The following is a 25,170-nucleotide window of genomic DNA, read 5'->3' as shown; positions in this document are numbered from 1 at the left end:
TGTAGAATCCAAAATGTGGTCATTTGGGGAGGGTCTCCATACCTCCGAACACTCCCAGATTCCAGGTGGTGTCCCGATCGGCCGCTGGCATGTCCCGGTGTCAACTGCATCTACGTTCTCAGGACACAGACCAGGGCCAGCGTCCACACATGGTCGAATCGGGCAAATGCCGGGGCCCCCTGCTCTTATAGGGGGGTCCACTCAGCTGACGGCTGCTTTATGCTGCCCAGCTCAATTTCACTTTGCACAAACTGGGGGTCTTTCATATTTGTTCTCCCGTTTCTGCCGCCGCGTGAGTTGCTCCGCAAAGAGTCCAATAAGTCACATGGCACACTAGGGCCACATATGTCATATCACTAAACACTGCAGAATCGGGGTAATAAATATTGAGCTGTGATTCTCTGTTATCATCTGCTGTGTTAGTGAAATAAAGGAATAAAATTATATCTGCAGAATAAGAGAAACATTCGGACATTTCACCCCCACTTTTTATGGGGGGGGGGTAATATATTGTCCCTTGTTGGCATTACTTTATCTGTCCTTCTGTTTTATGTCGTTAGAAAATGTATAAATTTACCAGCAATTGTTTATATTTTCAAGAAAAATTCCAAAAAGCCTCCAGACAGATACAGAGTGATATATTCTGCAGATTATTACACCACTGACCTGTCTACAGATCTGCAGAACATTGCTCTGTCCTCTACTGATAGATACAGAGTGATATATTCTGCAGATTATTACACCACTGACCTCTCTACAGATCTGCAGAACATTGCTCTGTCCTCTACTGACAGATACAGAGTGATATATTCTGCAGAGTATTACACCACTGACCTCTCTACAGATCTGCAGAACATTGCTCTGTCCTCTCCACCTCCTGACAGATACATAGTGATATATTCTGCAGAGTATTACACCTATAACCTTCGGACCCCCATAGAACACAGGTTCCCTGGATAAATTCCCCAATCTAGAAATGAAAACACTAAAAATGGTAAAAATAAATCTGTTTATTATAGAATCGGGTAGAATTTCTGTGCGGTTTTCTGTGGCTCCGGCCCTTTAACATGCGATGATCGGTGAGATGAAGAGGGGGAGGGTCCTTCTTCACCCGTGGATATGGCCGCCAGTCCACCCTTACACAGCTCGATCCTGGATCAGAAGAAACCGGAAACGTTTTTCATATTTTTCAAAGTCGGATCCTAGAAAAGGAAAAAATACAAATAAGCAAAAAAATTCACAAAACCTTCACCACAAGGAGAAGATGAAGACGAGCGGAAGACGTCAGACTTACCGGATCTCGCGTCTGCTCATCACTGGAGGAGTCTTCATGGGAATTTCTGATGGTTTAGGTGGTAAAGACCACAATATTGGGGTGACAACTGCAAAACAAATCAGAAATTCAGTGTCCAGGCGGCTGTAGAAGAGTCGTGAGGTGAGAAGATCATCAGTGGACGGCACTTACTTCACCTAAAGATGGTAAATGGGCCCCGAGCGGCAGATGGAAATAAGATGGCCGCTATCTCTCCCGGGGGTTGGGGGCCCTGATGGTAAATGGGCCCCAAGTGGCAGATGTTATTAAATGGCCACTTTCTCTTTCGGGGGTTGGAGGCCCTGATGTTAACCGTAGCCCCCGAAAGGTCGTCCATCTCCACATCAGGAGCTGGAAATTGGCGTCCGCCAACCTCCATCTTCCCATCCTCCATCTCCACGTCCTCTGGAAACTGGCGTCCGCCAGCCTCCATCTTCTCATCCTCCTCCTCCATCTCCGCGTCCTCTGGAAACTGGCGTCCGCCAACCTCCATCTTCTCATCCTCCTCCTCCATCTCCACGTCCTCCGGAAATTGGCGTCCGCCAACCTCCATCTTCTCTACAACACTCATCATTGGAAACATCACCATCCTCCTCTTCTTCATATGAGACACGTCCATGATGAGAGCCAGCAAGAGAAACTGACACCGCGGTCAATGTGTGACCCCAATTTATAAACTTGATGATGTCACAACCTGAGGGCCATTATGTGCAAACGGAACACATGCAGATCACAGGCCCCGCCCTTCACATGACATCACGCTCAGATTCTCTAGAGGACGTCACGCTCAGAGAAATAGAATCTGCCCACATTCTAGATGACATCACAAGAAGCGTATCCCAGTGAACCGTTACAACAGAGCGGCCATTTATAACGTAATATGGTAGAAGAATACAGACAGTCGGGGGTTTTAAATAAAACATTTTTACACCGTTCACTGTGTGAGTCAAATAATGCCATGTTGTAATAGTTCCGGACTTTTACAGATGCAGCGATACCAATTTTATTATTATTTTTTTATTTTTACATTGTGCTTGGTGAAAATGGGAAATGTTTTTTTTTAACTTCAGATTATTTTTTTTTACACACATTTTATTAGTTCCCCTAGGGGACTTGAACCAGTGATCATTAGATCGCTGGTACAATACACTGCAATACATGGATGAGTTACGGAAACAGCGTAACTCGCTGAGCTACGCTGTTTCCGGAACTCCCATAGTAGTGAATGTCAGTTATAGAAGCAGCGTAGCATGCTACTCTGTAGCCTTAACTACTATTCAGTTCTATGGGAGTTGCGGAAACTGCGTAACTCGAACATGTAACCAGGAAGTGAAGTGGCCGGAAGACCGCGGAGCCGGGTAAGATGGAATGGGGCTTAGGGGGCCCCGTTCTAGAGATATTACACCTGTGGATATGTCATAAATGTCCTTCGTAGGAAAACCAATATAAATGCTGCGGTCGCTATTGACCACAGTATTTAACTAGTTAAACAGCGCCATCTCTGTTCCTAGCCGGTAGTGCAGCGTGTCAGAAGCTGACACCTGCAGTGTATGGAGCAGGCTCAGCGCGTGAGCCCGCTCCATACATCATCCCCTCCCCGCCTGATGATGTGCTGGCACATCATGGGTCGGGAAGGGGTTAAGTAAGGAGCGGTCAGGGGGCCCGACACTGCCGACTATAACACGCAGGGACTTTTTAGCAAGATTTATTCTTGCTAAAAACTGCGCCTTATAGTCCGAAAAATACGGTATATATATATATTGATTGTAGATTTTGTCAATTGTATTTTCGGTACATAATTAACCCTTTCATGACCAGGGGTCATTGATGCCCCTGCGTCCAGGGCAAATTTTCCATTTCTGATTTGCACTTCTTTAGACGATAATAACTTTGCAACCGCTTTGAATATCACAACTATTTTAACTTTGATTTTTACAAGACTTATGAGGCTTTCATTTTCTAGATTAGTTTAATTAATTCCATGTTTTACAATTTTATTATGAGCAGAAAAATCACAAAAAAAATTGAAAAATAAACAATTTTGTAATTTTTTAAAATAGATTTACCCGTTATTTATGTGTGTGTGTGCGTATGTTATATATATATATAAATATATACACATATATACACACATACATATATACACATACATACATACACATACATACACACATACATACATACATATATACACATATATATACACATACATACACACATACATATATACACATACATACACACATACATACACACATACATATATACACATACATACATACATACATACACACACACATACATACATATATACACATATATATACACATACATACACACATACATACACACATACATATACACATACATATATACACATACATATATACACATACATACACACATACATATATACACATACATACACACATACATATATACACATACATACATACACATATATACACATACATACACACATACATATATACACACACACACACACATACATACATACATACATACACACACATACATACATATATACACATACATACACACACATACATCCACATACATACACACACATACACATACATACATATATACACATACATATATACACACTGTTGCAGTTCTTTAACGCCTTAACGCTCCATGACCTACTATTAGGTCATGCTAACTGTAGCGTTCGTGCTCAGTGACCTAATAGTAGGTCATGGAGTAAACACGGCGCCGTTCGCGCGGGGCGCGTTCATGAGCTGTGATAGCTGCTGTTTCCGACAGCAGACTATCACAGCTCAATGTGCCGGGACCGATCGCGGAGCTTCCCCGCCGATTAACCCCTCAGAAGCCACGTTCAATAGCGATCGCGGCTTCTTAGGGGTTAATCCGCCATCGCCGGCCTGCTACACGATAGCGGCCGGCGATGGTGACTATGGCAACCGGACACCAAACAATGGCGTCCGGCTATGCCATAGACGGAAGCCTAGTGGTTCCTGACAACGTCAGGACCCACTATGCTTGCTGTCAGTGAGTAGCTGACAGTTCTAATACACTGCACTACGCATGTAGTGCAGTGTATTAGAATAGCGATCAGGGCCTCCTGCCCTCAAGTCCCCTAGTGGGACAAAGTAATAAAGTTAAAAAATAGTTAAAAAAAGATGTGTAAAAATAAGAAAATAAAAGTTTTAAAAGTAATAAAAGTAAAAGTCCCACTTTTCCCTTATCAGTCATTTATTATTAATACAAATATATAAACAAACAAACAAACTATACATAATTGGTATCGCCGCGTCCGTAACGGCCTGAACTACAAAATTATTTCGTTATTTATCCCGCGCGGTGAAAGCCGTAAAATAAAATAATAATAGACCGTACCAAAATCACAATTGTTTGGTCACTTCACATCCCAAAAAATGGAATAAAAAGAGATCAAAAAGTCGCATGTACCGAAAAATGGTCCTGATCGAAACTACAGTTCGTTACGCAAAAAATAAGTCCTCGCATGGCTTTATTGATGGAAAAATAAAACCGTTCTGGCTCTTAGAATAAGGTAACACAAAAAGGGAATGATTGTTTACAAAACGTATTTTATTGTGCAAACGCCATAAGACATAAAAAAACTATAAACATCTGGTATCGCCGTAATCGTATCGCCCCGCAGAATAAAGTGAATATGTCATTTATAGCGCACGGTGAACGCTGTAAAAAAAAAAGAATGAAAAAACAATAGTAGAATTGCTGTTTTTTAGTCACCGCGCCACCTAAAAATAGAATAAAAACTGATCAAAAAGCCGCATGCCCCCCAAGAAAACTACAATGGATTCCTCAAGGGGTCTAGTTTCAAAATTGGGGTCACTTTTGGGAGGTTTCCACTGTTTTGGCACCACAAGACCTCTTCAAACCGGACATGGTGCCTAATAAAAAGGAGGCCTCAAAATCCACTAGGTGCTCCTTTGCTTCTGAGGCCGGTGCTTCAGTCCATTACCGCACTAGAGCCACATGTGGGATATTTCTCAAAACTGCAGAATCTGGGCAATACATTTTGAGTTGCGTTTCTCTGGTAAAACCTTTTGTGTTATAGAAAAAAAATTGCATAAAAAGGATTTTCTGACAAAAATAAATATGTAAATTTCACCTCTACTTTGCTCTAAATTCCTGTGAAACACCTAAAGGGTTCATAAACTTTCTAAATGCTGTTGTGAATACTTTGAGGGGTCTAGTTTCTAAAATGGGGTGTTTGATAGGAGTTTCTAATATATGGGCCCCTCAAAGCAACTTCAGAACTGAACTGGAACCCCAAAAAATAAATAAATGAGGCAATACTTCGCTTCTTACATTATACTGATAATGAGCCGTGCCCACCCCGAGATGACCCCAGTTTTGACCGTTTGTATAAACGGAGACCCCTATTAGACCGTTTCAGTGCCCGGTTTTCCCAAGCATACACCCCCGAGACGTTTATTTCTATTGATGAGTCCCTGGTACATTTTAAAGGGAGGGTTCAATTCCGCGAGTACCTGCCGGGTAAGAGGGCAAGGTATGGCGTGAAGATGTATAAGCTGCGGGAGTGCATCAGGGTATACCTACAGGTTTAGGATATATGAAGGAAAGGCCACCCCCAAACCAGACTGCATCCTGGACTATAATAGGTACATGGGAGGGATGGACTTGTAAGATCAAGTCCTGAAGCCCTACAGCACCATGCGGTGTGGTATAAGAAGCTGGCCGTGCACATCATACAGATGGCTTTGTACAATGTGTTACGTGCTACGTCGATGTGCAGGCCAGACGGGAACTTTCCTGGAATTTCAAGAGGTGATTATCAAGAACCTGATCTTTAGGGACCAAGAAGGGGGGGGCACCCAGTACTTCTGGAAGCGGGGCCACACGCATCGTACCAGGGCAACACTTTCCAGGAGAAGTTCCCCAAACCGGTGGAAAGGGAAAGAGTCAAAAGGGGTGCAGAGTCTGCTATAAGAGGGCGATAAGGAGGGACACAATATACCAATGTGACACGTGTCCTGAAAAACCAGAGCTCTGTATAAAAGATTGTTTTAAAATTGATCATACATCCCTTGATTTTTAATTTAGCCCAGTTTTACTTACCCTGATGCACTCCGCACAGCTTATCCCCCCTCGTCTTTCCCTTCTGAGCCCTGCTGTGTGCCCAGGCAGCTGATAACAGCCACATGTAGGGTATTGCCGTACCCAGGAGAACCCACATTACATCTTATGGGGTGTATATCTCCGGTGGCGCATGCTGGGCACACTACATCGGACACTGACATGCCATATATATATATATATAAAATTGCAAATCTCACTCTGCACCATCTGCTGCGCATTATCTTTTACACAGTACCTGTGGGGTCAAAATGCTCACTACACCTCTAGTCTTAAGGGGTGTCGTTTTTAAAATGGGATCACTTCTCTGGGGTTTCAACTGTACTGGTGCCTCAGGGGCTTCTGCATACATGACTTAGCACCAGAAAAGCTTCAGTAGGCCAAATGGTGGTCCTTTCCTTCTGAGGCCTCCCATGGGCCCAAACGTCAGTTTATCGCCACAAATTGGGCATTGCCGCACTCAGGACAAATTGGGCAACAAAATGGGGTATTTTATTTCTTGTGAAAATAAGACATTTTCACCCAAAACTACATATTATTGGAAAAAATTAATTTTGTTTGAATTCCCAGTCCAATTCAAATAAGTTCTGTGAAAAAACTATGGGGTCAAAATGGTCACAACACCCATAAATGAATTCCTTGAGGGGTGTAGTTTCCAAAATGGGGTCACTTCTGGTGGGTTTCCATTGCTTTGATACCTTTGGGGCTCTGCAAATGCGACATGGCACCGAAAACCAATCCAGCAAAATCTGCACTCCAAAGAACACACAGCGCTCCTTCCCTTCTGAGGCCTCCCATGGGCCCAAACGGCAGTTTATCACCACAAATGGGGTATTGCTGCACTCAGGAGAAATTGGGCAACAAAATGGGGTATTTTGTTCCCTGTGAAAATAAGAAATTTTTATCAAAAATGACATCTTATTGGAAAAAATTTCATTTTTTTAATTTCATAGCCCAATTCAAATATGTGCTGTGTAAAAACTGTGCGGTCAAATGGTAACAACAACCATAAATGAATTGCTTGAGGGGTGTAGTTTCCGAAATGGGGTCACTTTTTGGGGATTCCTACTGTTTTGGCACCTCAACACCTCTTCAAACCTGGCATGCTGCCTAAAATATATTCTAATAAAAAAGAGGCCTCAAAATGCACTAGGCGCTTCTTTGCTTCTGGGGCTTGTGTTTTAGTCCACGAGCGCACTAGAGACACATGTGGGACATTTCTAAAAACTGCAGAATCTGGACAATACATATTTAGTAGTGTTTCTCTGGTAAAACCTTCTTTGTTACAGAAAAAAATTGAATAAAATTGAAATTCAGCAGAAAAAATTAAATTTGCAAATTTCATTTCCACTTTGCTTTAATTCCTGTGAAATGCCTGAAGGGTTAAAAAACTTCTAAATGCTGATTTGAATACTTTGAAGGGTCTAGTTTTTAAAATGGGGTATTTTATCAGGGTTTCTAATACATAGGCCCCTCAAATCCACTTCAGAACTGAACTGGTACCTTCAAAAAAAGGCTTTTGAAATTTTCTTAAGAATATGAGAAATTGCTGTTTATGTTCTAAGCCTTGTAACGTCCAAGAAAAATAACAGAATGTTCAAAAAACAATGCCAATCTAAAGTAGACATATGGGAAATGTGAACTAGTAACTATTTTGGGTGGTATAAGCGTCTGTTTTACAAGCAGATGCATTTAAATTCTGAAAAATGCTATTTCTTGTAAATTTTCTCAAAATTTTGCAATTTTTCACAAATGAAGACTGAATATATCGTCCAAATTTTACCACGAACATAAAGCCCAATGTGTCACAAGAAAACAATCTCAGAATCGCTTGGGTAGGTTTAAGCATTCCGACGTTATTACCACATAAAGTGAAATATGTCAGATTTGAAAAATCTAGGCTGCGTCCTTAAGGTGTCACGGAAAATTTTATTTTTTATATAATATTGCTTTTAGTAGGTCATTAAAATAAATTGTATTTATTTGTGTTGTACTTTTTATTTTTTTCTTTCTTTTTCTTCTCTATGGGGGCTACCATTTTTTTTTTCATCTCTGTATGTGTTGATTAACGACACATACAGAGATGGAATACGGCAGCTACAATGCATAGGAGTCAATGAACGGCTCCCGTCCATTGTATCTGCTCTCTGGCTCTGTACTGAGCAGACGCAGGTCAGAGTCACACAGCAGAGCAGCTGTTTGCAGGGAGAGAGCAGGCGCCATCATGAAGACCAGCTGCACTGCATGTAAGATGTGTGTGTCTGTCCCACTCTCTATCTCACAGACCCCCGCTCTCGTGACCCCCCCCCACCCGACGGCCCCCCCTGTAGTCGTGCAGGAGACTCTGTATAAAGGACACATGATGTAACTGTCCTGGGAATGCTGGGTGATAATATGCCTGGTGTTAGTGTGGTCACCCAGCTTTCCCAGACCCCTGTCACATTCCCAAACAGTCTCAGCACAACTAGAGAGATTTACCGTTCAGGGGTCTGGGAAAGCTGGGTGACGACAATTACCCCTCCTACTGGAGTATGTTTGGGGATGTGACTAATGAACCTCTCACACTCCAGTAGAAGGGGTAATGGTGGTCACCCAGCTTTCCCAGAAGCAGATATAACCGGGAAAGGGCTGGATTGATGGGCTGAGGGTTCACAGGGTTTTTGGTGATCCCCCTCTGTCATGTGATCGGACCTAGGTTACCGGTTCATCAGACGGGGTTCATGTGACTATAAATCTGTCCATAACAAGAGACAGTGCACTCAGGACAAGCCCTGCCCTCATGCCGTAGTTGTGGTTCTGTCTGCAGTGATGGTGGTGGGTGGCTCTGACACCCTCCTCCCCCGTCGGGTCATCTCAGGACAGAAGGGGTGTCCGGATTGGAGACACAGCGCCGCACCTGTCCTCAGGTTGTGTCTGGTATTGCAGTTCACCTCCATTGAAGTGAATAGGACAGAGCTGTAATACCACACCCGACCTGAGGACAGGTGCGGCGCCATGTTTTACTGGACGATCCCTTTAACACTTTTCTCGTGTCTGCAGAGCTGTGTGTGGGGCAGAGCGGAGTGTTAACGCGCGCCGCTGATACTTCATAGCCGCTTATCAGCTCTTTTGAAGAATCAGCGGCAAGCACCCCCCCCCCCCCCACACACACAAACACAAACACGCAAAATCAAGTGTAATCAAGAGGTTTTTGATGTGGTTTTTATAGCAAAAAAGGGAAAGGGAGACCCCGCTGGCTGGCAGGCACAACACTGTAACAAAGTGAAACTAATCTGCGGTTAGGCAAAATAGAGAAGGGTTGCCCTTGTTTCCAGCCAGATACAGGAGTATTCAATAAGATAAAATATAACTTTTATTGGGTAGGATTAAATAAGTAAATGATCAAAGACAAAACGACACTCGTTTAAAAACGAGCCAATGCTCACTGGCAGTAGAAGATCTGCGTGCTGAGATGCAAACAGTCAGTCCAGTGTAATGGGTCAGTGTTTAGACAGCGTCTGCAGTACGCTGAAATTGCAAAACAAGATCATAGCAGCGGCTGACAGTCAGTGAGACATTGCGTATAAAACATAGCGAGAAGCCCCCCCGACATGTTTCGCTACGAACGTAGCGTCCTCAGGGGTTCATATGGGGCTACTGACGGCGTATTGTGCATCCACACCCTTTTAAAGCCTCGGTCCGCCATGACAGTGGGCGTCGGTCCGCAGGGACCCAATGAAAAGAGGCTAAACAGACCGGCCGTCAATAGTGAAACGAGCGGGTCGTAAGGCCAATCAGAATGGCCAATGGACTGCACCAATCAGAAATCCAGGAGGGCGCGCCTGCGCACAAAAAGTCGGCGCACATCCTTAAAGGGTGGGAAGACCTTCTAACCGATAATTCTCTACGCATGCTTCACTACCCCTTGGACTTTGAAAAAAGTGCCTTTGATCAAATTAACCTCCAGTTGCAAAAGGAAATTGAGGATATTAAAATCTTCAGTACCACATCCGAATATAACAACTGTGAAATCAAACTACAAAGAAATATCGAAAGCCTGCAAAGAGAAATGAAGGAACGCAACACCGTAAATATATACGAGACCGCAAAGACTTTGAAACGGGACAAGCGTATTCGTTCCGTAAACACACACACCCCCTGTTATCCATCGTGAAATTAGATCTACTGACTACTCTGAATCTGATATCTCCGGTACAGATGACCCTAGGCCATCCCTTGAGGATAAGAGACTGGGGACAAAGCGAAAAACCAATAACAGGAGATATAATCCTCCAAAAAGAACCTTTTTACCTCTTAAAGTAAATAAACAAATATGCCCTATACAGGGTAATCCTGCCTGTGATGATGAGACGAGTGCTGAGAAATGATCTCTACAGAACAGGAAGGGTCAGTCTATTATGAATGGTGGATTCTTTGTTATCTACATATATAGATGTTACCTGTCAGTGTAATCCTGCCTGTGATGATAATGAGAGGTGTGATGAGAAGTGATCTATACAGAACAGGAAGGGTCAGTCCATTATGAATGGTGGATTCTGTATTATCTATATATAGATGTTACCTGTCAGTGTAATCCTGCCTGTGATGATAATGAGATGTATGCAGAGAAGTGATCTCTACAGAACAGGAAGGGTCAGTCTATTATGAATGGTGGATTCTTTGTTATCTACATATATAGATGTTACCTGTCAGTGTAATCCTGCCTGTGATGATAATGAGATGACTGCTGAGAACTGTAAGGAGCAGTCTACTATGAGACTCATTGGCCAGAGGGAAAACTGCAAGATTAGATAAAGACATAAAAAAAATAATATAAAAAAAACCAACAAAAAAATCATAAAAAATATGTTTAACAGAAACTTGATTTAAACAATAGATCATTTTCTGATGACACATTCTCTGTAAGTGGTTGAGCTGAGCTTTTCTAGATCTCGGCCTAGAGTGCAGCTGTTAATCGCAGCCGCTGCCCCCCAAAATCTGATGCTAAACCTAGTGCATGACCGGATTCATAGAACACCTTGTAGAGAACTTCTATGTGCAGTCACAGCTCCCTCAGGTCCTGCACTATGTATAACACATTGTCTGACGTGTTACTGTAATGTAGAACTAAGGAGGAACCCCACCTTAAAGAGAACAGAAAGGAGAAGACCTTTTCTCTCCTCAGTAGATGTTGACTCGCTCATTGCTGTGACGCTATCTAATCATAGTGGACAGCCTCACAGCGATGCAAAAGACCTGCAGGAAATTTCTCAAAATCAGCAGGTTTTCTGCATCGCTGTGAAGTGGTCCGCTCTGATTGGACAGCGTCACAGCAAAAAGTGAGGCAACGCCTACTGAGGAGAGATGGTGTCTCCTCTTTGTACCTTTAATTACAACACGCATATGTTAGGTGCAAAACGGAGTAAGGGCTGTAGTGGAACAACATGGAGGGGGGCAAAAAAGAAAAAGACAGCGTTGGAATCTGGAGGACGCCAAGTATAAGGGGAGGAATGTGGTTAAAAAAACAACAACAAATAACACAGCAGGTCCTGCTTAATAAACCACGGAGTTCACTTTCTAAATTCATTATTACTGACCTCTGGTAACACCTCCTGGAATTTCCTCCTCCGGTTCACTCTTACACGGTTGATGGCCCCTCACCCGCTCTTCTTCTGCTTCATCCTCTGTTTTAATATTAGTCACATCTTCCCCCTGATTTCACATATGTAACAATTCAGTACAATACAGCAGAGAGTGCGAAGAATCTAACAGATCAACATAAGAAACCACCAAACTCTATGACCCCATCTATGACCGTTAGGGATGCACGATGCCTCGAAACTTCCATACTGTTTAGATACCGTTATGTCATGTATTTCGATACTTAGCTCTGCGGCCGCACAGCTCAGTATAGTAACACATGAATGTATGAGAGCGGGGCTGCGGCTGTGTGATAGTCATTGCTCCGCTCCTGAGTCCTGACAAGTGCGCGGGGTCAGGATGATGCGTTGCGGCCAGCGCTGCACTAATGATTGCCGGCACTGAAGACAGAACATGGCGGGCACGCTGCAAAACACCCCCATGTTCTGTCTTCAGTGCCTGCACCGCCGCTTATTATAGTGCAGCGCCGGCCGCATCACCTCATGCTGACCACGCTCTCACTTATTGTCAGGAGCGGGGCAATGGTTGTATTACACATCCGCAGCCCCCCTCTATAACGGCGGAGATCAGAGAAACCTCTCATCTCCGCCGCTATTCCCCTGAATGCTGCGATCACAGCGGACTGCAGCATTCAGGAGAAAGGGAGATGCCCCTTGGATCGCATCGCAGGAATCCCTGTGACGCGATTGAGGGACATACCATATATGGGCAGACAGCCCAGGGTCCATTGAAGGACCCCAGGGCTGTCCTACCATATTTCCTGTTGTTAGGGCATATTGAGGTATGTCCTAACAGGTGCCTCTGTACTATCCGTACACAGGCTAATATACTGGTATATAGATATATGCCTGTGTACTATCAGTGAATAGCTGTATGCCTGTGTACTATCAGTATATAGATATATGCCTGTGTACTATCAGTATATAGATCTATGCCTGTGTACTATCAGTATATAGATATATGCCTGTGTACTATCAGTGTATAGATATATGCCTGTGTACTATCAGTATATAGATATATGCCTGTGTACTATCAGTATATAGATATATGCCTGTGTACTATCAGTGTATAGATATATGCCTGTGTACTATCAGTATATAGATATATGTCTGTGTACTATCAGTATATAGATATATGCCTGTGTACTATCAGTATATACCGTATATGTCGGCGTATAAGACGACTGGGCGTATAAGACGACCCCCAACTTTTACCCTTAAAATATAGAATTTAAGATATACTCACCATTTCGTGCAGGAGCGCTTCACTATGGCCATCGGCGGCAGGACCCAGGACTCTCTGTCTCTTTGAACTCGCGCATGCGCAGATAGGCTGCTTCATCGCTCGAGATCTGAGAGGCAGGGAATGAGAGGAAAGGGCGGGCCAGAGGATCTTACAGAGATGTTCCCTGGCGGCTAATACCGGCTTCCCTCAGATCCGTGGCGGATTCCGTGCATCCCGGGAGCCTGTGTACCGGACTGCAGGCTCACAAGGTAACACACAACCTGTGTGTAGACAATATGTAGACTAGGGATGTCACGATACCAGAATTTGGACTTCGATACCTATACTTCGTTTAGTATTGCGATTTCGATACCAATTTCGATACTTTTGCCAACAGTAATAAAAAAAATATTCTTCCGTTTTCTGATGTGAGGCGCGACGTGTGATGAATTTTGAACGCGCCTCACATTAATAGTAATTAATCCCATCATGTTTCTCAGTCATATTGGGTTAATGTGCGAGGTACATGATGGGGTTAATTACTATTAATGTGAGGAACATGGAGGGTAAATTCATCGCACCTCGCGCCTCACATTAATAAGTGAATGAAAGCCGTGTTTATTTCATTTTTTTACAGCGTACACATCATAAATGATGCAAAAACATTGTTGTCCGCGCCATTACTGAATGTGTGTATTTTATGTATTGAGACTTATTTTAATGTTTATTGTAAAAAAGGTGAAGGTGTATTTATTTTTTTTACAATTTAACAATACTTTGTTTTTACTTTATTTTTAAACTTTAATGTACTGACATATATCAGATATATGCCAGTACATTAACCTGTGGACGGATAATACACAGGCAGTTGTTAGGACATACTTGGGTATGTCCTAACAACATGAAATATGGTAAGACAGCCCTGGGGTCCGTCAATAGACCCTGGGCTGTCTGCCCATATATGGTATGGCCCTCGATCGCGTCACAGGAATTACCTGTGACGCGATCCAGGGGCATCCCCCCTTCTCACTTTCCCCTGAATGCTGCAGTCAGCTGTGATCGCAGCATTCAGGGGAATAACGGCGGAGATGAGCGGTTTCTCTGATCTCCGCCGTTATAGCGCGGGGCTGCGGCTGTGTAATACAGCCATTGCCCCGCTCCTGACAGGAAGTGCGCGCGCGGTCAGCATGAGGTGATGCGGCCGGCGCTGCACTAATGAGCGGCAGTTCAGGCACTGAAGACAGAACATGGGGGTGTTTTGTAGCGCGCCCGCCATGTTCTGTCTCCAGTGCCGCCGCTCATTAGTGCAGCGCTGGCCGCAACGCATCATCCTGACCCCGCGAACTTATCATGACTCAGGAGCGGGGCTGTGGCTGAATTACACAGCCGCAGCCGCGCTCCCATACATTCATGTGTATTATACTGAGCTGTGCGGCTGCAACGTGCATCCCTAATGTAGACAATATCCGGCATATAAGACGACCCCACACTTTTGACATTTTTTTAAGGGTGTAAAAAGTCGTCTTGTACGCCGATATATACGGTAGATATATTCCTGTGTACTATCAGTATATAGATATATGCCTGTGTACTATCAGTGTATAGATATGTGCCTGTGTACTATCAGTATATAGATATATGCCTGTGTACTATCAGTATATAGATATATGCCTGTGTACTATCAGTGTATAGATATATGCCTGTGTGCTATCAGTATATAGATATATGCCTGTGTGCTATCAGTGTATAGATATATGCCTGTGTACTATCAGTATATAGATATATGCCTGTGTACTATCAGTATATAGATATATGCCTGTGTACTATCAGTATATAGATATATGCCTGTGTGCTATCAGTATATAGATATATTCCTGTGTACTATCAGTATATAGATATATGCCTGTGTACTATCAGTGTATAGATATATGCCTGTGTACTATCAGTATATAGATATATGGCTGTGTACTATCAGTATATAGATATATGCCTGTGTACTATCAGTGTATAGATATATGCCTGTGTACTATCAGTATATAGATATATGCCTGGGTACTATCAGTATATAGATATATGGCTGTGTACTATCAGTGTATAGATATATGCCTGTGTGCTATCAGTATATAGATATATGCCTGTGTACTATCAGTGTATAGATATATGCCTGTGTACTATCAGTATATAGATATGTGCCTGTGTACTATCAGTATATAGATATATGCCTGTGTACTATCAGTATATAGATATATGCCTGTGTACTATCAGTATATAGATATATGCCTGTGTGCTATCAGTATATAGATATATGCCTGTGTACTATCAGTATATAGATATATGCCTGTGTACTATCAGTATATAGATATATGCCTGTGTGATATCAGTATATAGATATATGCCTGTGTACTATCAGTATATAGATATGTGCCTGTGTACTATCAGTATATAGATATATGCCTGTGTGCTATCAGTATATAGATATATGCCTGTGTGCTATCAGTATATAGATATATGCCTGTGTACTATCAGTGTATAGCTGTATGCCTGTGTACTATCAGTGTATAGATATATGCCTGTGTACTATCAGTGTATAGATATATGCCTGTGTGCTATCAGTATATAGATATATGCCTGTGTACTATCAGTATATAGATATATGCCTGTGTACTATCAGTATATAGATATATGCCTGTGTACTATCAGTATATAGATATATGCCTGTGTACTATCAGTATATAGATATATGCCTGTGTACTATCAGTATATAGATATATGCCTGTGTGCTATCAGTATATAGATATATGCCTGTGTACTATCAGTGTATAGATATATGCCTGTGTGCTATCAGTATATAGATATATGCCTGTGTGCTATCAGTATATAGATATATGCCTGTGTACTATCAGTATATAGATATATGCCTGTGTACTATCAGTATATAGATATATGCCTGTGTACTATCAGTGTATAGATATATGCCTGTGTACTATCAGTATATAGATATATGGCTGTGTACTATCAGTATATAGATATATGCCTGTGTGCTATCAGTATATAGATATATGCCTGTGTACTATCAGTATATAGATATATGCCTGTGTACTATCAGTATATAGATATATGCCTGTGTGCTATCAGTATATAGATATATGCCTGTGTACTATCAGTATATAGATATATGCCTGTGTGCTATCAGTATATAGATATATGCCTGTGTACTATCAGTGTATAGATATATGCCTGTGTACTATCAGTATATAGATATACGCCTGTGTACTATCAGTATATAGATATACGCCTGTGTACTATCAGTATATAGATATATGCCTGTGTACTATCAGTATATAGATATATGCCTGTGTACTATCAGTATATAGATATATGCCTGTGTACTATCAGTGTATAGATATATGCCAGTGTGTTATCAGTATATAGATATATGCCTGTGTACTATCAGTATATAGATATATGCCAGTGTGTTATCAGTATATAGATATATGCCTGTGTACTATCAGTGTATAGATATATGCCAGTGTGTTATCAGTATATAGATATATGCCTGTGTACTATCAGTGTATAGATATATGCCTGTGTACTATCAGTATATAGATATATGCCTGTGTACTATCAGTATATAGATATATGCCTGTGTACTATCAGTATATAGATATATGGCTGTGTACTATCAGTGTATAGATATATGCCTGTCTACTATCAGTATATAGATATATGGCTGTGTGCTATCAGTATATAGATATATGGCTGTGTGCGATCAGTATATAGATATATGCCTGTGTACTATCAGTATATAGATATATGCCTGTGTACTATCAGTATATAGATGTATGCCTGTGTACTATCAGTATATAGATATATGCCCGTGTACTATCAGTATATAGATATATGCCTGTGTACTATCAGTATATAGATATATGCCTGTGTACTATCAGTATATAGATATATGCCTGTGTGCTATCAGTGTATAGATATATGCCTGTGTACTATCAGTATATAGATATATGCCTGTGTACTATCAGTATATAGATATATGCCTGTGTGCTATCAGTATATAGATATATGCCTGTGTGCTATCAGTGTATAGATATATGCCTGTGTACTATCAGTATATATATATATATATATGCCTGTGTACTATCAGTATATAGATATATGCCTGTGTACTATCAGTATATAGATATATGCCTGTGTACTATCAGTGTATAGATATATGCCTGTGTACTATCAGTATATAGATATATGCCTGTGTACTATCAGTGTATAGATATATGCCTGTGTACTATCAGTATATAGATATATGCCTGTGTACTATCAGTATATAGATATATGCCTGTGTACTATCAGTATATAGATATATGCCTGTGTACTATCAGTATATAGATATATGCCTGTGTACTATCAGTATATAGATATATGCCTGTGTACTATCAGTATATAGATATATGCCTGTGTGCTATCAGTATATAGATATATGCCTGTGTGCTATCAGTATATAGATATATGCCTGTGTGCTATCAGTATATAGATATATGCCTCTGTGCTATCAGTATATAGATATAGGCCTGTGTACTATCAGTATATAGATATATGCCTGTGTGCTATCAGTATATAGATATATGCCTGTGTACTATCAGTATATAGATATATACCTGTGTACTATCAGTATATAGATATATGCCTGTGTACTATCAGTATATAGATATATGCCTGTGTACTATCAGTATATAGATATATGCCTGTGTGCTATCAGTATATAGATATATGCCTGTGTACTATCAGTATATAGATATCTGCCTGTGTACTATCAGTATATAGATATCTGCCTGTGTACTATCAGTATATAGATATATGCCTGTGTGCTATCAGTATATAGATATATGCCTGTGTGCTATCAGTATATAGATATATGCCTGTGTACTATCAGTATATAGATATATGCCTGTGTGCTATCAGTATATAGATATATGCCTGTGTACTATCAGTGTATAGATATATGCCTGTGTACTATCAGTATATAGATATATGCCTGTGTGCTATCAGTATATAGATATATGCCTGTGTACTATCAGTGTATAGATATATGCCTGTGTACTATCAGTATATAGATATATGCCTGTGTACTATCAGTGTATAGATATATGCCTGTGTACTATCAGTATATAGATATATGCCTGTGTGCTATCAGTATATAGATATATGCCTGTGTACTATCAGTATATAGATATATTCCTGTGTACTATCAGTGTATAGATATATGCCTGTGTACTATCAGTATATAGATATATGCCTGTGTGCTATCAGTATATAGATATACGCCTGTGTGCTATCAGTATATAGATATACGCCTGTGTACTATCAGTATATAGATGTATGCCTGTGTACTATCAGTGTATAGATATATGCCTGTGTACTATCAGTATATAGATATATGCCTGTGTACTATCAGTATATAGATATATGCCTGTGTGCTATCAGTATATAGATATATGGCTGTGTACTATCAGTATATAGATATATGCCTGTGTACTATCAGTATATAGATATATGCCTGTGTACTATCAGTGTATAGATATATGCCTGTGTACTATCAGTATATAGATATATGCCTGTGTATTATCAGTATATAGATATATGCCTGTGTACTATCAGTATATAGATATATGCCTGTGTACTATCAGTATATAGATATATGCCTGTGTACTATCAGTATATAGATATATGCCCGTGTGCTATCAGTATATAGATATATGCCTGTGTACTATCAGTATATAGATATATGCCTGTGTACTATCAGTATATAGATATATGCCTGTGTACTATCAGTATATAGATATATGCCTGTGTACTATCAGTATATAGATATATGCATGTGTACTATCAGTATATAGATATATGCCTGTGTGCTATCAGTATATAGATATATGCCTCTGTACTATCAGTATTTAGATATATGCCTGTGTACTATCAGTATATAGATATATGCCTGTGTACTATCAGTATATAGATATATGCCTGTGTACTATCAGTATATAGATATATAGATATATGATGGACATGTGTCTTTTTTCAACCGTACAAACTATGTACTATCAGTATATAGATATATGCCTGTGTACTATCAGTATATAGATATATGCCTGTGTGCTATCAGTATATAGATATATGCCTGTGTACTATCAGTATATAGATATATGCCTGTGTGCTATCAGTATATAGATATATGCCTGTGTGCTATCAGTATATAGATATATGCCTCTGTGCTATCAGTATATAGATATAGGCCTGTGTACTATCAGTATATAGATATATGCCTGTGTGCTATCAGTATATAGATATATGCCTGTGTACTATCAGTGTATAGATATATGCCTGTGTACTATCAGTGTATAGATATATGCCTGTGTACTATCAGTATATAGATATATGCCTGTGTGCTATCAGTATATAGATATATGCCTGTGTACTATCAGTATATAGATATATACCTGTGTACTATCAGTATATAGATATATGCCTGTGTGCTATCAGTATATAGATATATGCCTGTGTACTATCAGTATATAGATATATGCCTGTGTGCGATCAGTATATAGATGTATGCCTGTGTACTATCAGTATATAGATATATGCCTGTGTGCTATCAGTATATAGATATATGCCTGTGTACTATCAGTATATAGATATATGCCTGTGTACTATCAGTATATAGATATATGCCTGTGTACTATCAGTATATAGATATATGCCTGTGTACTATCAGTATATAGATATATGCCTGTGTACTATCAGTATATAGATATATTGCTGTGTACTATCAGTATATAGATATATGCCTGTGTGCGATCAGTATATAGATGTATGCCTGTGTACTATCAGTGTATAGATATATGCCTGTGTACTATCAGTATATAGATATATGCCTGTGTACTATCAGTATATAGATGTATGCCTGTGTACTATCAGTGTATAGATATATTGCTGTGTGCTATCAGTATATAGATATATGCCTGTGTACTATCAGTGTATAGATATATGCCTGTGTACTATCAGTATATAGATATATGCCTGTGTACTATCAGTGTATAGATATATGCCTGTGTACTATCAGTATATAGATATATGCCTGTGTACTATCAGTATATAGATATATGCCTGTGTACTATCAGTATATAGATATATGCCTGTGTGCTATCAGTGTATAGATATATTGCTGTGTACTATCAGTATATAGATATATGCCTGTGTGCGATCAGTATATAGATGTATGCCTGTGTACTATCAGTATATAGATATATGCCTGTGTGCTATCAGTATATAGATATATGCCTGTGTACTATCAGTATATAGATATATGCCTGTGTACTATCAGTGTATAGATATATGCCTGTGTACTATCAGTATATAGATATATGCCTGTGTGCTATCAGTATATAGATATACGCCTGTGTACTATCAGTATATAGATATACGCCTGTGTACTATCAGTGTATAGATATATGCCTGTGTACTATCAGTATATAGATATATGCCTGTGTACTATCAGTATATAGATATATGCCTGTGTACTATCAGTATATAGATATATGGCTGTGTGCTATCAGTATATAGATATATGCCTGTGTACTGTCAGTATATAGATATACGCCTGTGTACTATCAGTATATAGATATACGCCTGTGTACTATCAGTATATAGATATACGCCTGTGTACTATCAGTGTATAGATATATGCCTGTGTGAAATCAGTATATAGATATATGCCTGTGTGCTATCAGTATATAGATATATGCCTGTGTGCTATCAGTATATAGATATATGCCTGTGTACTATCAGTATATAGATATATGCCTGTGTACTATCAGTGTATAGATATATGCCTGTGTACTATCAGTATATAGATATATGCCTGTGTACTATCAGTATATAGATATATGCCTGTGTGCTATCAGTATATAGATGTATGCCTGTGTACTATCAGTATATAGATATATGCCTGTGTACTATCAGTGTATAGATATATGCCTGTGTACTATCAGTATATAGATATATGCCTGTGTACTATCAGTATATAGATATATGCCTGTGTACTATCAGTATATAGATATATGCCTGTGTACTATCAGTATATAGATATATGCCTGTGTGCTATCAGTATATAGATATATGCCTGTGTACTATCAGTATATAGATATATGCCTGTGTACTATCAGTATATAGATATATGCCTGTGTACTATCAGTATATAGATATATGCCTGTGTACTATCAGTGTATAGATATATGCCTGTGTACTATCAGTGTATAGATATATGGCTGTGTACTATCAGTATATAGATATATGCCTGTGTGCTATCAGTATATAGATATAGGCCTGTGTACTATCAGTATATAGATATATGCCTGTGTACTATCAGTATATAGATATATGCCTGTGTACTATCAGTATATAGATATAGGCCTGTGTACTATCAGTATATAGATGTATGCCTGTGTACTATCAGTATATAGATATATGCCTGTGTGCTATCAGTATATAGATATATGCCTGTGTACTATCAGTATATATTTCTGTCACTTATTATTGTGGGGCACGAGGCGTGATGATGAATGTAACCTCCATGTGCCTCAGTAATAGTAATTAACCCCATCATGTACCTCACACATTAACCCATTATGACTGAGAAACATGATGGGGTTAATTACTATTAATGAGGTACATGGAGGTTACATTCATCATCACACCTCGCGTCTCACATCAGAAAACGGAAGAACTTTTTTATTATTTTTTTATTACTGCTGGTAAAGTATCGTTTTGATATCGAAATCGCAATACTACACGAAGTATCGGTATCGGAGTCCAAATTCTGGTATCGTGACATCCCTAATGACTGCAGGACCGAAAAGCTCCGCACCCCCCTATATAGATCTGGTATACGGCTCAGCTTCATCTACCTGATGATTCTCTGGGACATTGTGATTTTCCTCTGGACAGTCCTGGGAATACAGAGGACTGGGACATCTCTCTGGTGGATTTCTCCTACTGGATCCATCTGTAGGAAACACACAGGGACTGAATACATGACTACTGTATATCTGTCTATATATCAGACACTTCTCTCTACACTTCTATGTTTACTGATCAGAGCCGGAATTACAATGTTGAGGTCCTCACTACCGGTGTCGAGGTCCCTGCACCTTGTAAGCCGCAGGCCTAAAGTAGACTGTGCCCTACCAGAGCGAACGGCGGGGCGTAACTGGCTCCCTGCTCCACCATAGTATTTACCTGTATCTGCCTTCTGTGGACGCGGATACACATGAACGTGGCGGCACACAGGACGCCTCTATTTAGTTACCTGCAACCAAAAATGGTCTGGGTGTCACTTGCTTATTAGCCTCTTAAAGGCTGTGTACACCTCTGTAGGCAATATTTTCTATACATATTAATTAACCCCTTCACGACATGGCTATATACTTTCCAACTCCTGATGCCCTGGGCAGGTGTCACATAAATAAATATTGGCAGAATGGAACAGGGTTGTACTTTCCTGTCCGCCGGCTCTCTCCACAAGTGCCGGCACATCTCCCCCTTAGTTTAATCAAACTTATGCCAAACCCCTGCAGATAGCACCTCATCCCCTGTAGATAGCGCCACTGAAGCTCCCTCTAGGAGCGGAATCATTTGCCAGAGCGTTGCCGTCAACTTGGCTGGAAATTCTGCTTCTAGAGGGAGCCCCTGACGCCTCTGTCCATATATGGACAGTGATGTCAGGGACTCCTCTGGGAGTGGAATCCATGGCCTATTTTTGACCTGTTTAAGAGAACCATTTCTCAAATCTGACGTGTCACTTTAAGGGTATGTGCACACGGGGCTGATAAGATGCAGATTTTCTGCAAAGTATTTAATTGCGAGAAAATCTGCAGCGTATTACAGTAGTAGCAATGAGGATGAGATTTTAACAAATCTCATCTACACGTCACGCCAAAAATGAGTTTTGGACGTTCCGCCGTGTTTACGCCATGTGGAGACGTATCATAAGTGGGAATAAGATTTTACTTATCCAAGACATTGTGAGATTGTTTTTTCAGAACACGTTGTACTTTATATTCGTGGTAAATTTAGCTCCATACATTCTGTGTTACAGTTACTAAGGATGAAGAAAGACACAAGTCCATCAAGACCAACCTATAATCCGCCCGTGTTGATCCAGAGGAAGATAAAACCCCCATGAGGTGGATGACAATTGTCTAATTAGGGGAAAACTCCTCCCCGACTCCAAATCTGGAAATCACAATAAATCCCTGGATCAGCGTCCCATCTCCAGAATCTAGTGCCCATAACTTGTAATATTAAAGAGAACCTCCGATTATACTGACATTATATAGGAAACTATTATACTGCCGGAGTGTGCCGATAATCGTCTTTCTACATGACTTGTATTACCAGGTTTACTTCTGACTACAGCACGACTGCCCATAGTCCTCGCTGCCGGCTGCCCATAACTCTGCATTAGGAGACAGCGCGTCCTGCTCGTCTTCATGGCTCCTGTATCCAGAACGGCCGCCAGCGCTGTACAATGTAATGTGACCTGTAATGCAGTTATGAGCAGCCGGCAGCACGAAACACAGGGATCTAATGTGATGTAAAAGGAGCCGAAATTGTGGAGCTCCTACATTACATGTCATTGTACACACGTGTATATGTGCTGCACATGACGGTATTAAGGCCTCAACATGACCGCCAGTCCAGCCTGTGCCCACAGTAATGCCAGTATAGATCTGTCTCTTCTCACCTTGTGATGTGCGCGGCCGGTAGTCCTCCATCATGACCTCCTCGTACAGATCCTTGTGTCCTTCTAGATACTCCCACTCCTCCATGGAGAGATAGACAGTGACATCCTGACACCTTATAGGAACCTGACACACACAATGATACAGTCATTACCCAGACACCTCCAGTGCTGTTACTGGAGAATTTCCCAGCATTCCCAGCAGTGTCACCTCTCCAGTCAGCAGCTCCGTCATCTTGTAGATCAGTTCGAAGATCTTCTTCTCATGTATCCGGGAGTGAGGGGGAGGCTCTGTGATGGGACTACTGCTCCATCCTCCTGACTCATGGATGATGGGAGTCGTACAGTCACACGATGTCTTCTTCACTATTGTGTACTCCTGTGTATGGAGAGAGACACTTAGAGGACTGAACACAGTATTCCCCCCTCAGTAGAAAGAGGGAGATTGTGACCCCGCTGTATAGACCTCTAGTGACCCCACATCTGTAATACTGGAGACCTCACCTACAAAAAGACATTGAGAAAATAGAACGAGGCCAAAACTAAAAAGGAAATAATATTGGGGGGGTCTAGATGGACCATGTGCTCTCCTCCTGCCGTCATCTCCTATGTTTCTATATAGAGGTCATCCTGATCCTCCTGGTTCCTGGTCATTCTCATTGCTCTACAACATTACTATTGCTGCATTGGTGACATGACACATAACTGACCATATTGGTGGCTGACCTTCAGCTTCTTGACGTCACTTGGAAGGTCTGGACGCTGTTATACAGGACACTGGATTCTTCCTATTATGTATTGTCCCTTCCCTATGTGTGACTTGTTCTATAATGTAGAAAAGTTTACCTCTCCGCTCAACAGGTAGATGATCTCCAAGGTGAAGTCTAATATTCTTCTGCTCATCTCATTCCTGTCCTTGTCCATTCTTGGTGGGTCATTCAGGGGAAGGAACGTTGTGGAGGAGAAGATGAGAAAACTGGAGGACCTGGAGGATCTAGTACTGCAGACGTCTTTATGAAGAAAGGAGAAGATGAGAAAACTGGAGGAACTGGAGGATCTAGTA

At 40.8% G+C, this 25,170-nt stretch overlaps 1 protein-coding gene across 1 annotated transcript; it reads right to left on the bottom strand.

Moving 5' to 3' along the window:
• Positions 1-1,009: 1,009 nt before the first annotated feature.
• On the bottom strand, positions 1,010-25,170 carry LOC142704107 (uncharacterized). The gene is made up of 7 exons (XM_075848260.1): positions 24,954-25,170; positions 24,319-24,486; positions 24,111-24,234; positions 22,273-22,370; positions 12,019-12,133; positions 1,295-1,382; positions 1,010-1,202 (listed from the first exon to the last, which is right to left on the bottom strand). The coding sequence occupies exons 1-7, from the start codon at positions 25,029-25,031 to the stop codon at positions 1,190-1,192; spliced, it is 684 nt and encodes a 227-aa protein (XP_075704375.1). The 5' UTR covers positions 25,032-25,170; the 3' UTR covers positions 1,010-1,189.

This window comes from Rhinoderma darwinii, unplaced genomic scaffold (genome assembly GCF_050947455.1).
Source record: "Rhinoderma darwinii isolate aRhiDar2 unplaced genomic scaffold, aRhiDar2.hap1 Scaffold_302, whole genome shotgun sequence".
NCBI classification, from domain to species: Eukaryota; Metazoa; Chordata; class Amphibia; order Anura; family Rhinodermatidae; genus Rhinoderma; species Rhinoderma darwinii.
This window is presented reverse-complemented; position numbering and strand designations above follow the sequence as displayed.